At 39.8% G+C, this 16,611-nt stretch overlaps 1 protein-coding gene across 1 annotated transcript; it reads right to left on the minus strand.

Moving 5' to 3' along the window:
* Window positions 1–157: 157 nt before the first annotated feature.
* On the minus strand, window positions 158–16,481 carry LOC107388652 (growth arrest-specific protein 2). The gene is made up of 8 exons (XM_015964264.3): window positions 16,350–16,481; window positions 12,415–12,604; window positions 10,377–10,510; window positions 6,432–6,576; window positions 4,448–4,511; window positions 4,149–4,362; window positions 3,955–4,062; window positions 158–546 (listed from the first exon to the last, which is right to left on the minus strand). The coding sequence occupies exons 2-8, from the start codon at window positions 12,557–12,559 to the stop codon at window positions 337–339; spliced, it is 1,020 nt and encodes a 339-aa protein (XP_015819750.1). The 5' UTR covers window positions 12,560–12,604; window positions 16,350–16,481; the 3' UTR covers window positions 158–336.
* Between the last annotated feature and the right edge of the window lie 130 nt (window positions 16,482–16,611).

Here is a 16,611-nt window from a genome sequence, read left to right on the forward strand (position 1 = left end):
TAAAATGAAATCTGGAACATTTTAAACTTCCCTTGAACCCATTTACTCTACATTTTAAAGCAGTTTCTAAAATTGTTAGATTCTTTATTAAAGAGAATAAAATAATAAGCATAAAATAAACAAAATACAACTCAATGTGAAAGAGGAATACAGCCCATTTGATCACATACACTTGACAACTTTTTTATTAATAGATGATTAAAATACTACAAGTGTGCTCTTGTTGCATGCTGCTGTCAATCGGTCCAAAATGTATAAAAAAAAGAATGTCCCAAACTTCTAACACAAAGTTATCCTCTGTCCTTTAAAAAAATGTCACTTCTCAGCGGCGTTTCTTCACTTCTTGTTGCGGTAGTGGGCCGCCACCACGAGGTAGCTGTCTGGGCTGAGGTCCTTGATGTTGGGGGACTTGGTGCTGATAGGGGATATCTTCCCCTCCACTCTGGAGATCTGGAGCATGCGGCAGGGGTCGTGTTTCAGCAGGTAGCTCTCAAAAGTCTCCCAGCCTCCCCCCACACGCACCATCACATGCTTGTTGTGCAGCATCTGCAGGTGAAAACAGATGACATGTCATGTGAGATGCTGGATTAATGTCACCCTAATTAGCACATTGAAATTTCTGCTATTTGTTCAAATTTGGTGCAAGCGTGTTGGCTTTTAGAGTGAGCTAAATGCCTAAATACACCTGTCTAAAAACACTTTATGGCCTCATTTGTCACCATAATTAATGAAACCAACACTGTCTCTAGAATCGTAAGAGAAAAATCCACTGCTGGGTTCAACACTGAAAGGATGGACACAAAAACAATTCAAATAGAATTATAATAATGTGTATCATGACAGCAGTACTGTAGCCATTCAGTAACAATAACTGCTGGGTTTAAGCTCCCTCTTACAGGTACATTTTAGACTTTATTGTAGAAATGTTACAAGTCCAAAAAGCCCCTCAAGGTCCAGAAAAAGGGCATAAAGACGAGGATGACATGGAAGAGAAAAGAGAGCAAAACCTCTGCCCAGTAATGTGCATTTAGTATTCTATGGTCCGGACAGTCTGAACAAAATGTTTCAGATGATGAGACACTTCCTCAAAACCTAGGATGAAGTTATCAGGAAATTTCAGATGTAGCTATAATCCATGAAGGTGGTGATGAAGCAGATCTGAGAAACGCCAGTAGGATTCAGTCTGAGGACAAGCGAGGACCATTCATGGGAGGGCTGTGATCACCTGGTGCAGCTCTGCTGCTAAAAATATTCAAGCTGTTTCATCTCTCAAAGCTAAAAGAAATTCATAAAAACAGTTTCGCCAGCCCAAACAAGTCATTTTTGCTTCAGAGTGATGACGCCTGCCACATAAGGCCATGCTCCCGGTTTGGCTGCCATGGCAACATCACCCATTATGGTAGAAAAGAAGAAATAATAAAATAATCTCAGTGCTATATTGGACGATCAAACACTTGCATTCCCAGGAGGCCGCACTCATAACATGTCTGCTTCACTGTGGAGGTTTACTGCTGCTTTCCCTCATTAACACATCATTACGTCTCAGCAGCAGAGGCTTGTTTACTGAACGCTTCTCTATAAAAACACGCTCTAACGGAGAAAGCTAATTGTCTTTAAAGGATCAGCTGTAATATTCTGACACAAGCTAAAGAACTTGGTTGGTTGTCACCTCAGTGTGGTTTGAAATGAGGTTTATTGTCACCCAGGAGCAGAACATACAACATTTATAGCCTCTTATAAGAATCAGTCTATGGAGCAGCACTTCCAATCAGCAGCCCTTTGCCTGGAGCCGTGTTACTGTGGCTTTAATGGACCTGTGTGATGGAGAGGGGTTTCAATCACGCTGCTTTGGGACAAGACCCTTGTTTGAGCCGAGTCTGCTCAGGAGCCCGCGAGAGTGCAGAGGCCCCGGGGCTGAGCTGTGGCAGCACTTATCACAAACACTGTGATGATGTTGCTCTGCACTCTCATGTTCAAACTACAAGCAGCTCATTTATTCCAGAAGGTCAGGCTTACTGATGAGCAGACAGGTTCCTGTGAAGTGAGACTCTCAAAGGTCTGATGGAGGTCGCTGCTTTCCTCCCACAGCTTCCTGCACACACCGATGACAACCTGATGGTTTTCGTGTCTCCGACGAAGAAGCTGCTGCTGGTGAGGCAACCAAGTCATGAATTTTAATTAAATCGTCACCATGAAGATTTCTGGCTGTTGTTTGAGCTGTGTTTAATCATTAATATTTCTGATAATTGTCACGTATTTAATGTTTTTCGTGAAAGAGTTTAATTTGTTGCTTCTTCTGCCTTTAAAAAATTTTTTTTAGGAAAAGATGACAAATTGAAGCTATTTGAAGATCACATGATGTTCATGATGAAGATAAAACTAGAATGGACTGTTGAGCTTTAAGCCTCTCACCTTTTGTTGCTCAGCATCACAAAGATGACTGATGTCTGAATTGTGGCATCCGTGATTTACATTTGCAGTGTCCATGTTCGACCAAAATCATCTTTGTCCTCGTTGGATCTGAGCCCAGCACTGGTTCAGATCAGCTCTGATTCAACACTAGATGGAACAAAACTAGCCGACAGCAGGGGGCATCCGAGAATGAACTCCCTGTTCTGCAGCCTGTAGAGCTCCAACATACCACCAGCATGAATCACATTCCTGGAGGTGTGAATCCTGGTAGTGGGGTTGCCAAGTAACCAGTTTCCCAAGGAGACCGATCCCACTCCTCCAATCTGATGGCGTCCATTTGTCTTTCTCAAGCCCCATCAGAGCCGAGGAGATTCATTATTACCAGATTAAATTGATTCTAGTTTTGTGGGAAGGTGGAGTTTGATAATCAGATCACAAACAAAGAGAGAGCCATGTAGTGTTCAGATACATTATTCTAACATTACCTCTTTCAACAAGCACAGAAACACTCTTCACGCGCAATTAATGACTTTTAAACCAAAACATCATGTGGATTAAAAAGTTGTTTCCTCTAAAATTTAACGTAACATTTTTTTAGATAATTTCAGATCTAGAATCTGCTTAGATCAGTAAAACATAATTTTGTGAAAAGATTTACTGAACTCTGTGAAATTCCAGGATGTTAAGGTCAAGTCCAGAAACCACCACTGGATGCACATGACCTTCGACCCCTCAGGCTACACTGCAAGAGAGACAGTTGTTTCTAGTAAAGCCACATGAGCTGAACACATTATGGGTAGAAATGTAACTTCAACCGTATCACTCACTATGGAGGCCACTGATCACATTCTGTGTTTAGGAGTTTATCTCAGATGAACTGAGAAACACTAGATGTGCTGCACGAGTCTGTGTTTCAGCTAGTTTTATGAAGCTCTGAGACAAGGAAGATCATCAAAACTGCAGTTAAGTGAAAAACGGGAAAATTTGCATTCAAGTTTCAACACATCAAATTTGTAATGCACGTGTGTACGTTGAGATTTCTAAAGAGAGATTCAGTAACACTGAGCCAACATCTAGAAAGGGAGGAGGTTAAAAGAGCACAAGTGCTAAGATGCACTGAATTTTGTGTTGAGGGCCAATACCAATTTCTGATTGTTGTACTGCTCTGACTCGCTGAGTCTTCACTGATTTCTCTTAAATAATCATAAACAACTTTTAAAAAATCTCTGGAAAGAAAACATGAAAAAATAAACATGTTTTCACTAGTGACAATTAATGCTTATTATTATTATTATTATTATTATTATTATTGCTTGGTCAAATCTGCTCAGCAGGCATTTTTTTATTCCAAGAAGAACCTCCAAATGGATCCTGTGATTCTGAACTCGCTTTAGCGACACACGTCTGCCTAAAAGCAAACATTTACTAATAAATTTAGGTAATAGTACAGTATATGTTGTGCACTAGCTTTTAAGCTAATGCCTTCATTATTTCAATTACAGTAAATAATAACAAAAAATTTCTCTCCTCTAACACACTCACCCTTATAAAGAGCATCTTCTCCCCGACTCGGTAGCGGCCCTGCGACTGTCTCTCTACGCAGAACTTGTTTGCACACTTGCAGGGAGGATCATCAGCGATGTGTCGTACCTGAGACCCATAAAACCAGAAATATTTCACATGTGTTCACCCTCAAATGCAGCAGTGAAGTTAGAGGTGCACGACTTTTTATTTACCGCATCATCCAGAAGCTTTCCTGTACTCTTTCTGCTCGGAGTCACTTTGGTTGGAGTTGAAGGCGGAGAAGGAGATGGAGAGGACGATGAAGAGGGAGGTGAAGGAAGGGGCTGAGCTGGAGGTCTTGGTGATGGAGAAGGAGGCAGAGGCATCTTCTCTTCTTGTTCAATCTCCTTCTCCAGTTTTATAAGTCCTGGAGGCTCTACGTTGTAACTAGACAAGAAAACGGAGTGGTAAAGAATTTAGAGATTGTTTACAAAATAAAACAAAGATGGGTTTATAAAAAGTCAGAACCAACCGTGAAGCTATCCGCCCCAGCTCTAAAAGACACAGACACACCTCTCTCGGCTGCTTATGAAGAACTAAAAGAAGAAATCAACATTTAGTCTCCCAAAATTACAATAAGTCCTGTATCAGAAACATGGTGGTGAGAGAAGATGAGGTGAAATGCAAATAAAACCAAGCTTCATGCATCCCAACGTCCCTCACTTCACTGCAAATGGCACAGAAATGAAACGTCTTCAAGCAACTCAAAGAAGTCCAGACGCTTTTCTTTCAAGCTCATTAGACTACAATGACCTGGATGACTGAGAACCTTCACAGACATATGGCACAGAAATGTGTTTTGACTCGAGAATGTGCAAACAGGTTTAAATGAGAGTGATGGAGGCCCTTTTTAGTTGTGTTTCTGCGTAAAAGTTGCTAATCCTACCAGTTTTAAACATGAGGATGCTTGTGGTGCTATCTACAACACGTAGGATACATTTTACACATTAAACACAACCCATTATGTCCAAAATGTCCCTTAAACTTTTGGGCTATTCCCATCTGTACCGGGTCGGCCCGGGCCGGGTAGCCCCAGTCGGCCCCAGCCTGGCCCGGTTGATTCCACACATCCTTGTCTTAAGCCCATGTGGGCTGATTCTACCCACCAATCAGAGGCTTGCTCTAATGGAAGGTGTGAATTTGCTGTCAGCAGTGGGTGTGTTGGCCCTGGTCGGCCTGAAGCAGACCCCCTCGAGAAGAGGGCTGAGAATGAGCCTTGTTTGGCCCGGAAAAATACCAGGCCACCCAGATGTGTAAACAACCTACTCTACCCGGCCCGGGCCGACCCGGTACAGATGGGAATGGCCCAATAGTCAAAGGACAAACCAGACAGAAAATATGGAGAAAAAATATGATAGATGTGACACATCACACCATGCAACGTAAAGACAAAATATCCAACGTAAGCAAACCTGGTGTCGTTACTGATGAACTGATAAGTTTTTCCAAAGAAAGAAAAAGAAAGAAAGAACATTTATCAGCGGCTATTATTTGCTGGAATGTTTTCACAGCATTTTATTGCACGTTTATCTCTCCTTCACTCGAAGGTGGAAATAATTCAGTGTGGATCTCTTACTGAAATAAAATGATTTGCATTCTTTTTATCATTAACATAACCTTTAACAAAAATCAGCACATTCCAGCTTTGGCATAATCCTTTTCTTATCTTCTGTTTCCAGCTCCTTCACGTCAAGCATGTTTGAGCAAAATGTGCAAAGAAAAGATCAGAGACCTAAAACAAGAGGAAAAAGAAACATCTGTAACACTTCCTTTTACAGTCCCGTAATTACTAAGTACTTACATGGTAAATACATAGTAAGTTAAAGTGTATTATTGTGTAATTAAAGTGTATAATTGTAAGAAAGTGTAATTATTGTGTAAAGCTGTATTAACTTGGAATTTTTACTACAAATAAAAACTAGAATTGAACCTGAGTTACATGGTAAATAACTTTTCAAGAACTCAGAAACAATAATACACTTTAACTTACTATGCAGTTACTGTAAGTACCTAGTAATTAGGACAATGTAAAAGGAAGTGTTACCGAAACATCTTCCTGCTCTAAGCTAATGAAGACATCCAGTCCACGTTACGTTGGCCTATTTTCTCACCAACTCACAGCCTTCTGTCAGTGCTCTACTTTTTATGAACACAGTATCAAGATGTCTTTATTGTCAGACAGAGCTGCTCCCATCTGTGCTCCCCTCAGACTGCGGCCCTGTGAGCTTTCTGTGAATGTCAAAGGCGGAGCGGCTCCTCCTGGAGATGACAGGCTTCTGAACCTCCGCTGAGGGGAAAGTAGTCCAACCTGTGCAGCTCTGCATTTGCACAATCAGCCCATTCACAAGAGACAGAAACCTGAGCCTGCAGCTTTGGCAGTGCCAGTGCTCAATCCTTTGTTTGTGTACCCAGATTGCCCTACATTCAGATTTGTTTTGGGGAAAAACCAGGCTTACCTAAACCTTCTGATTCAAAGAGACAAGTTTCTCCCACTCCGACTTCCCGACACCAGGTCAGGAAGTTGGCGGTGTTGTCCCGCGCAAAAAATGAACCAGATGGAGCGCTCCGTCGACACGGTATCCTCTGATGTGGGGTTCTCTCCTGATGAGAGGTGAAAGCACAAAAATAAATTAGACTTATCAAATTCCACCACTGATTAAATGTTTTAGCTTCTCTTTCACTTTTTTTCCCCATTTCGTGAATATTCTAAGTTGTGATTGCTGATTCTACTGATCTGTCAAATAAAACTTCTTTGAACCTCCCTATACTAGTCTAAAAAATGCAGATTTAGCCTTCAAAGATGTTAAATTTAGACGTCCTTTCAATCTCTCAAGGCTCATCAACAAAAGGCAGGTTTTCTCCGATTCGTGTGGAGTGATTTGTTTTCAGCGCAGCGAGAATCAGATGGAGAGTCTGAAAGGCCACTCCTGGCCCTCAGGTTGCATTATGCCTATGAAAGGTTTAGTTTAATCTTTTGATTGAGACAGAGTAGACGCTAAAGTCTCCTCCATCTGCTAAAGCTCTGGTTTCATACTCAGATCAAGAGGCTTTTCCTCACAGATCAATATGAGAGATGACGGGTTAGAAAAGCGAAGCTACTTTACCAGACCTTCCATGATTTAGGATCAAATGACTCGCTCGTGAGTTTCAGCACCCACACTGTCTGTTAAGGGAGATTTATGCGCTTTGCTGCGGTTTTATGAACAATATATGTCTGTGCTTTGAGAAAGGTGCAGTGAGCTCATGCAGGAAATATGTTCGCTTCTGTGGGCATTTTTCATTTGATTTCAGGCTCTTTTTCTCTGGCATCGTTGTTTAGCTCTGTGTTGCATTAGCAGCGGTTTTTGCCCGTGACTTTTAATAAAACAATCAAACTGTCGTTCAGGTATTTCTGCTGTTGCTGGTTGTATTATCAACAACTCTTGCAAACAATGAGAGTGGTTTGCTTAAAGTGTAATTTTTGCATTTGTTTCAGAAAGCACAAAGAAAAAAAAACATTTATAAGTTTGTTCAGGCAAAACAAAAAGGCTTTTAGTTGTTTATTAATGTCTGATTATGGAATGATCTTCCATTAACTGTGCGACTCTCCACGTCAGTAGAGGTTTAAATCTGTGTGTTAACTGATGTTTTGTATTTTGCTGTTTTTAATTTTTTTAATGGGTTCCTATATATTCTTTGTTTTTATCCTTTTAGTTTAGTCTTGTGCAGCACCTTGGTGACATATGTCTCTAAAGTGTTTTTATAAATAAAGGTGATGATGATGATGATGATGACATAATATGTTTACACATTTTAAATGTAAATGCAATCATGTCTGACTCTCATTCCTGGAGGAGATCAGGAGATTTTCTTGTGCAAACCTTTCCTGACATGCATGTCCTTTTTGTGAAGCTGTCAGTGCATCAGATTGTTCATTTTCTTTTGTTCCTTCTTCTAAAATGCAAATTTCACTCACACTCAGATGGACTTCTTCACACTAAACTCATGTTGCAAAAAGCACATGTCTTTGCCAATCAGATATCTTTTGCATCAGCAGTTTTAAAGGGATACTATACTATACTACTACTACTACTACACTATACTAGACTTGCAACTTCAGAGTGGCGGGCCGTCTTCTACTAAAAGCAGCATGCCTGGTGCTGCAGTCATGCTTCCAGCACGTTTCCTCCATGTTTCAGATGGTGACCACAGCCAATTTGTTTGATTTAGTGATTAACCGCTCCTGTAGAAACTAATGAAGGCTGATGAGACATTTCAGCAGGTAGATTAATGCGTTAAAAAGACTTGCACTTTTGCTTTCACTAAACGGACAAAAGGGGGCCCTAAAAGCAAACCGAAACTGCTAGTATCCCTGTAATGTAAACGTTTTCCTTTAACTTTTTGCTGTACCTCATCTAAATGTAAGCAAGCTGTAGTGATGCAGCATATACGTCTCATTGTCCCAATGTAAGGGTTTTGTGAGTCAGAGGTGCAGAACCCAAATGGTGAGCATTCCTTTTGTCTCTTCTTTTTATTTATTTTTTACTTAAATTTACAGCAGAGCTTGGACACACACAATTGTTTTCTGTTAACTAGCTTTATAATTATCCTCAATTACACTGAATAGTCAAAAGCTTGGAATGACTGTTTTTTTATGTGATGTGTGATACTTTTAATGTGAACATCAATTTACTATTCATGCAAAATCTCTGTGTCTGTCCCCTCTGCTGTCTGTGTCTCCTAGTCTGCACCATCAATGTGCTCCTCTGTTTCAGTAGCTTCACTTCTGTCCCAAGGTCACCGACCTCAACTATTTCCTCACATCTGTGTTGCTGCACTCATGTTGAGATCAGCAGACCCACGGTCATCAGTGATGCCTCAGTGCAAACACAACAACTCTCGCTGAACAAAAGAGCCTTTGGCTGCTTTCCCTTTGAACTAAACACATGGTCTGATCTGTGCTTTCCTCTGCTGGAACCATGTTACTTCTGAAAAGGAGACATCAAGTTATCTGTAGGTGCACAGCTGATCTGACATGACAGTCATGCATTCTGTCTTTTAGAGCAAAAGATAAAATGTGTAATTATTTCTCTACAATTAAGTTATTTGATTCCTCCAGCAGCTTCACACATGCCCAGTCATTTGCAGTCTGAAGGTAGAGGAGTTGACATCTTCTGCTCTGACTGCAGCTGGGAGGGGGACAAGTCCTGGAAGACTGGGCCACCTGCGAGTGCTTTGGGACTAGGGAGGAGCTCATCGCAGCAGCTGCTGGTCGGTGAGACAAGCAAATGCGAAACATGCTTTCACATCAGAGTCTACAACAACTCCAATAACTACAGAAAAAGTACCTAACTTTGTTTAGTCACTTTTTTGGAACGTGTCACTAGAAAGGCATGAAAACTCATTCAATACTGCAACAAGGTTGATCATTCTGCAACACTGCCTCTGCTAATCAGGATCAGCAAACATAAAAGGCTTTAACTCAGTCAATTGTGCAGATATTAAGCTAAAAATTGCAATAATAGAAAATTGTGATATTTTTTATGTTTGGCCCAATAGGCTGTTACGTGACGATTTTATGACCTTAGAATAAAATTTCGGCATATAAGGTAGAAGATGACATCTCATACTTCAAGGAGCAGGCATTTAGGGTTTTTGCACATCCATCACTTTTTGTTTTTATGATCTCTGACCCAACAAAATCGCAAAGAGTAGATAAGATGAGTTAGAGTTTTTTTACAAGATAAAAATGCATACAATTCTCACTCAAGGCTTACAAAACATTTCTTCCAATTCTCTCAGGGGCAGCGGGGCCCCGTCAGTTAGTGTGTCCTTGCTCAGCTTATTATTTTTTCCCCCTCTTAGCCCTTTTGGATGCTGAAAGACCCCATCCCCCATGTCTAGGCACTCTTTTCTAAAACTGTGGGTTATTTTAAATTATTATTATTATTATCATTATTATTATTATTATTATTATTATTATTATTATTATTATTATTATTATTATTATTATTATTATTATTATTATCATTGTTATTGTAAAATTGGAACTCTGCAGTGCAGCAGGTCTGATAAGAGTGTAGTTTTCTGAATCATTTTAGGTTTTTAGGTCTTTGGATAAAAGCCTTTGATGTAGCCGTTTTTTGCCTCCATTAAAGTCAGTTTCCTGAAACAAACACTCAAAAAAATGTAATCTTGGTTTTGAACTGAACACTTGAGACCAAAGCGATCACCATTCATTCTGATCAAATGAATTCCTGCTCATGTGATGTTTTCCTGCTCAGAATCAATCATCTGCTGAATTCATTCACACTGAATGCTAGTCTGGGAATACATTCCTGCCTCTATTAAAAGTCTCAGTGCTTTTCCTGTAATCTGCATCATACCAGATTATTAGAGCCCCCAGACATCCTTGTCTGTACCTTGCTGCTGGTGCCAGGTGAAGGCAGGTCTCCGTTACTCTGCCTGAACTTCTCCTGCAGTGTTTCAGCCAGTTGGCACAACAGGAAGCCATTGTCCAACTGAACCATGAAGCTCTCCGCAGTGATTTCCAGGCCTGAGCAGGGGGACACATAAAAACTGCAGATATAATATATAATGAAATTAAACTCAATCTCCAGTCCTTGCCAGTTTGAAGCTGAGTCTGATGTAAGGTTTTTGATTCTGGAAAAGCGCTTTTATAAGAAACTCTCAGCCTTAAAATATGAAAATAAGATTTGGGGAATTCGGTGGGGGGTTCCTGGTTGATTAGTGAGATATACAGACGAGAACACCTAAAAGAAGGTTATGCTGGATTACAACACATTATCCTGCAGTCACAGAGACGTATCGGTGATCAGCATGTGGTGTCTGATTGACTGACTTCCAGAGGACCATTCTTCAGGAGTGAGGTCATCGTGAAACAGGAGGTGGTGGCAGGCGGGTGGAGGGGGTGTCTGTGGAAAGAAACTGGAGAGATTTCTTTCTTTTTTTTAATCCCTTTTCTGGTTCTTATAAGAGGAGGGGTTTGGGGGTTCGATGTTTAATGAGTTCCAAATGTTGCAGCAAAGCCCAGAAAAAAAGAGATCGAGATCATGAGAATTACTGAGTTCCTGTTTTATTCTCACACTCAACCCCCCGTTTGGCGTGAGAGGAAAATATACAACCACAGGGATCAGAAATATTCCAACTAAACAGCTAATGACCAATACCTCTCTGTTTCTTTAACCTATAACTCAAAAACATTTAATCAATTCTGCTTTTCTCTCTACCTGAAACTTAATTAAGAACATCTGTGAAGAGATTACAGTCACTGGTCTGTCAGCAGACCAAAGGGTTCCAGCTGGTTTCAATGCAAACAGACAACAGCAGGATCTTCAGTTGTTTTAACTTTTACACTGTGAACCCGGATAAGTTAATAGAACCATTCTGAAACTGAAGTTGGAGTTCAATGTACTCAAAATAAGAAAAAGTTGAACTAACTCAACACATTAGAATTTTTAAAACAGTTAAAACAGACTTTTCTCTGAGAATTGTAAGTATTCCTATAAAAATTTAAGAAGATTTTTGGTCATAATCAGATTTTTTTTACCTCTAAAATAATCAAAAACAAATAAAAATTGACACTTTAACCCTCCCACTGTCTTTATGGGTGACTCCGCGAGGAAAGTTGACCATTAAGCAGGATTGATGGTTTATACCTTGAGGTCCACGTGGCAGGGTGAGGCGGCGCTCACTCCTCACCCCTGCCACATGGACCTAAGGGCTAAACCATCAACCCTGCTCAATGGTCAACTTTCCTCGTGGGGTCACACCCATTGGGAGGGTTAAATAAATGCTCCTTAAAGGATGATAACCGTAATTGCAAAGGAAAATCTAAAAATGATATTTATGTTTGAATAAAAGTTTAAACATTATTGCCTTACTTTAATATTACTGTAGTAGTAATAATAATAGTATTATGGCCCCCAAACAATTAGAATTTTTACAAAATTGTCATAGTTTTTTTGTTTTTTGTTTGAATGTTAAAGCATTACAACGTTATGTGAATTCCTTATTAATTCACTTGAGTTTTGCACCACTACAGAGCACAGAGCTGCACCCTTTGCTGCTTATTTCTCACAAACGGCTGTGCATCATTTAGGAAATGTTAATGATGCTCATTATTCATTCAATGTAATCTATAGAACACTGATGTTGGCTCCCAGTTTGTTGAATTCAAAGGTTTGTAATGAGGTTCAGATTGATTCCAGCTCCCTGCAAAGGTGTTTACAACAGCAAGTTATTGCTAAAGATCATATGAAGCTTTAGAAACATTCAACAGAGTAAGCTGATGTATGGATTCTAATACATTAGCAAAAAGAATCAGAGTAATTTATGACACGCTTTTATCTTAAAGTTGTATTTTTTTTAAAGATTTATTCTGATCAACTGCTGCTCAAATTATAACTATAATGCCACCAGGATTCACAAATTACTCACCGAGTATATTGGTGAGCCACAGAGCCAGGTCTTCCTTCATGGGCAGCAGGCTGGCTTCATGCCGACTGGAAAGCCACTGGTGGTACTGCTGCATGTCCGTCAGCCCGGGTCCACAGGCCTGTTTGGGATTCAGTGAGCTGTTCATGGTTCCCTACTGATGACCTTAAGGATGGTCCGGAATATTGGAAAACTGCAGGTCAGATCAATTTGTACAATTGTAAATGCTTGTGATGAATCTGTGTCAATATGGAAGTTGGCACAATATAAGTAAATCAATACATCAGATCTGCTCATTTAATATCTGAAGCAAGTATTGATCTGGCAGTTAAATGAAAAATCATTAGATTTTGTTTCAGGTATGTTTGTACAGTTTTTATGATCATTAACGATGGGAATTATTCTTGTTCTTGATTCAAGCTGCTTTTCCTTTAGCAGTGGATCATGTTTTAATCAACAACAAAATTCTACATTAAATAATAAAACACAAAGGGCCTTAATGGTGCCATCCATTCAAGTCACACATTTGTTAAGACCTTTACAAACAGACATAATGGGCTTTGGTGTTGCTGCTGAACACCAGAAATGTTTGGCTTTTGAGCTTTTATATACAAAATCTGATCGTTTTCTTTTGCCCTGACCTGTCTGGACTCATTAGTTATAACACAAACGTGTTTAAACGAACAAAGTCAAGAGAGGTGAAACTATAATACTTTACTGGCATCATCTCAAGTTTTTGTGTTTTTTGTCAAGATACGAAGTTAATAATTATTTGTATTGATTTTGACAAATAAAAATGATCTTTCTGTTTCTGTATCACAATGAAATGATATATTTTTGTTGTTTTCATAAGAAATTAGAATCTTGTTAGTAACTGATTCAGGCTGAAACCGAACAGAATTCTCAGCAAACAAATCATGCAGGATAAAGGATCATCTCCATGAGTCAGGGCAGCATTACTGAAAAGCAGAAAAAGGTACAAAAGATTAAGACAGCTGATCAGAATCTCACAAACATGAAAGTAAAAGCAGATTTATTGGAATAATGTTACAAAAAGGTTTAGGTGCCTGTGGCAGACATTATGACTTGAGAGAATATGTGGAAAATAATAATAATAATAATAATACATTTTATTTAAAAGCGCCTTTCAGAACACCCAAGGTCACTTGACAGAAAATACTTCATAAAATACAATAAAACAATAATAAAACCCAAACAAGAAAAAACAAAGAGAGAAACAGTTCAATACAATCAGAGGTTGTAGGCAGATTTAAACATATGTGTTTTGAGTTTTGTTTTGAAAAGGGTAAAACTGTCAATGTTCCTGATGTCTGTGGGGAGTGAGTTCCAGAGATGAGGAGCAGAGCGGCTGAAAGCTCTGCTCCCCATGGTAGCGAGACGGGCAGAAGGAACCACAAGATGGATGGAAGAAGAATATCTGAGTGAACGGGACGGGGTGTAAATACTTATAAGGTCTGAGATATATGGAGGAGAGAGGTTGTGGATTGCTTTGAAGGTATGGAGGAGAATTTTGAAGATGGACCTGAATTTCGCTGGGAGCCAGTGAAGCTGTTAGAGAACCGGGGTGATGTGGTGAAAGGAAGGGGTTCTGGTGATAATATGGGCTGCTGAATTCTGGACCAGTTGCAGTTTATGAAGGAGTTTGTTGGGGAGACCATAAAGAAGTGAATTGCAATAGTCGATATGGGAGGTGACGAGGCTGTGGACGAGAATGGCGGCAGTGTGAGGGGTAAGGGAGGGGCGAAGACAGTTTATGGAACGTAGATGGAAGTATGCTGACCGAATTATGTTATTAATGTGAGCTTGAAAAGAAAGTGAGCTGTCGAGGATGACATCCAGACTCTTGACGTGAGGGGACGGGGAGACTATGGCGCTGTCAATAGTTAAACAAAAGCTGTCAGATTTTGAGATGGTGGATTTAGTGCCAACTAGAAGAAGTTCAGTTTTATTGCTGTTGAGTTTGAGGAATGAAAAGAGGAAGTCCAGTTGTACTTTTGTTCTCACGGTCAAATTGTGGTAAGGATTAGAATTAACCTGAAGGTCTGAGACAGTAGCGCTCCAGTCCATGCCAGAATTGGACCAGGGACATTTTCATACCTGACAACTCATACAGTGGGAGTTTTATTAACCACACACAGAGCTTTTTGTTTACTCCGCCATCAGTAATAGAGTTTGTTAGTCAGTGTCAAGAAAAAGCAGCAGCCGGACTCACAGGGATCGATAGAGTTTGACATCAATATTCAGAGTGTTTTCTTAGCTGCAGCTTTCAAATCTGCTTTAAAGAGATGCCCCTGCACAAATAAGACACAACCTGCTGAAGTGTTGCCAAATTTTCAGCTACAATAAGAAAAACTGGCTTCAAAAGAAACAAATGCATACCAGATGTGATCCAATAAAAAAGACGTCAGCAGCTCATTCACAACCTGAACCATGAGCTGTGTTTATGTCACTGATTCAGACATTCTCGTGCTGCATCAATGGCAGCATCACATGGATACAGGATTTTGTTTTTCTGAGGCTGACTTTAGGTTGTTGCAGTAATCAAAATTATAATATAATTGAAAAAAAAAGATTAAATGTGGTTCTTTTAGGGCAGAAAATATTTGTACAGTTCAAATGTATCTGTAGATTTAAACTCAGATGACTGATGTGTTATCGATTTTGAGATTTTACAGCACTTTATGGGCTTGCACATATATGCTCACAATGATTATTTCCCTTTCTTTTCCAAAAAAAGTATGATTTATTTTTGCTGCAATCAATTTTATTAGTTTCCCACATCCCAGTAAAATTCAACAATTCCCAACACCTATAAGAAGTAATGCTTCTGACATGATCACGACTGAACATCCTGCCAAGCTGGTCCCTCTTCTCCCTAGGAAAGAGCCTGGGGGAAACATTCCTTCTTCCTCTCACCACACAGCAGTTTGACCTCTTCTTCCTCGGGTCCAAAAAGCACCATAATGCTAAAGGGCATGTTTCATCTGCTGAACTTTTGGCAGGATTATGGTCAAAGATGGATGTCTGATGAATCCCTCGAGGCTAAACGTGTTCTAATTTTATAGAAATATTGTCAGTCAGGAGGTGCTGTGACTTCCACAAAGCCTCTGATAGATTACTCCACTGACAGCACGTGGATGGCAATTTTGACTGCTGAATTGCATCAGTTAGAAAACACAAGACTGACTCTGTCCTGTTGACCCTTGCTGCCTTCCACTTGTACAACAGTAAATCTAAGACAGATTTACTGACACAGTCAAGAAAACTCCTCTCTGCAATAGCGCCTCGCTAATGTAACAATAAACATATAAGAAAAACTGACAAAAATGCACAAATTAGAAAAAATATAAAGTTATTTTTGCTACCTTCATTTTATTTTATAGTGCAATAATTTCCTGCAAAATTAAAAATGATATTACTACCAAGCTGCCTTCTGCATTCAGTGATGTCAACATTCATAAACAAAATTCATCTCAAGAAAATAAACACAACCTTGCTTGAAATTGGCGCAGACTTAACCTGAACTTTTAGCACGCTGCAAGATAATTCATGTTCCCTTCAGCAATAAGGTTTCTAAGTTGTCTCATACTTTACAGCTTTCACATATAAAAAGAGCCACAACAGACACTTTCCCAGCCTGGAAAGATGATCAAGGCTGGACGCCTAATGAGTTATGTCTGAGCATTCCCTCATTAAAAGCATGGAGTGACTGAGAGCTGCAGCCTAGGAGAATAAGTCACATGTGAATAAGTGTTTTGAGATAAATGACAAATAAGCAAACAGAATGAAATGCTAACATTAACTACAGATGCAAGGTGAACTTTTGAACTCAGTGGATGTTTTTATTCTGAGCAAAACTTTTTAATGAGGGGAAAAAACAATCTGGAAACAGATTATAGGTTCAGATCAGGTCTCACCCTTTGGTTCAGCTCACTCGTCCTGCGGAAGTTGGATCCCAGGTTTCATGCTTCCCACGGAGGTCCAAGTTAAGCTCCGAAACATCGAACTAATGTGGATAGGGGAGGTCTTTCTTAGTGCGCATTTTACAGAGATTTGCCTGCATACTCAGAGAGAGAAAGAGAGAGAGCACATTGCTGCTGCTGCTGCTGCGATGATGATGATGATAATGCCGTTCCTCCCTCCTCGTATCTAGATATGGAACTACTGGATTGGATTCCG

This window comes from Nothobranchius furzeri, chromosome 4, assembly GCF_043380555.1.
Source record: "Nothobranchius furzeri strain GRZ-AD chromosome 4, NfurGRZ-RIMD1, whole genome shotgun sequence".
Lineage (NCBI taxonomy): Eukaryota > Metazoa > Chordata > Actinopteri > Cyprinodontiformes > Nothobranchiidae > Nothobranchius > Nothobranchius furzeri.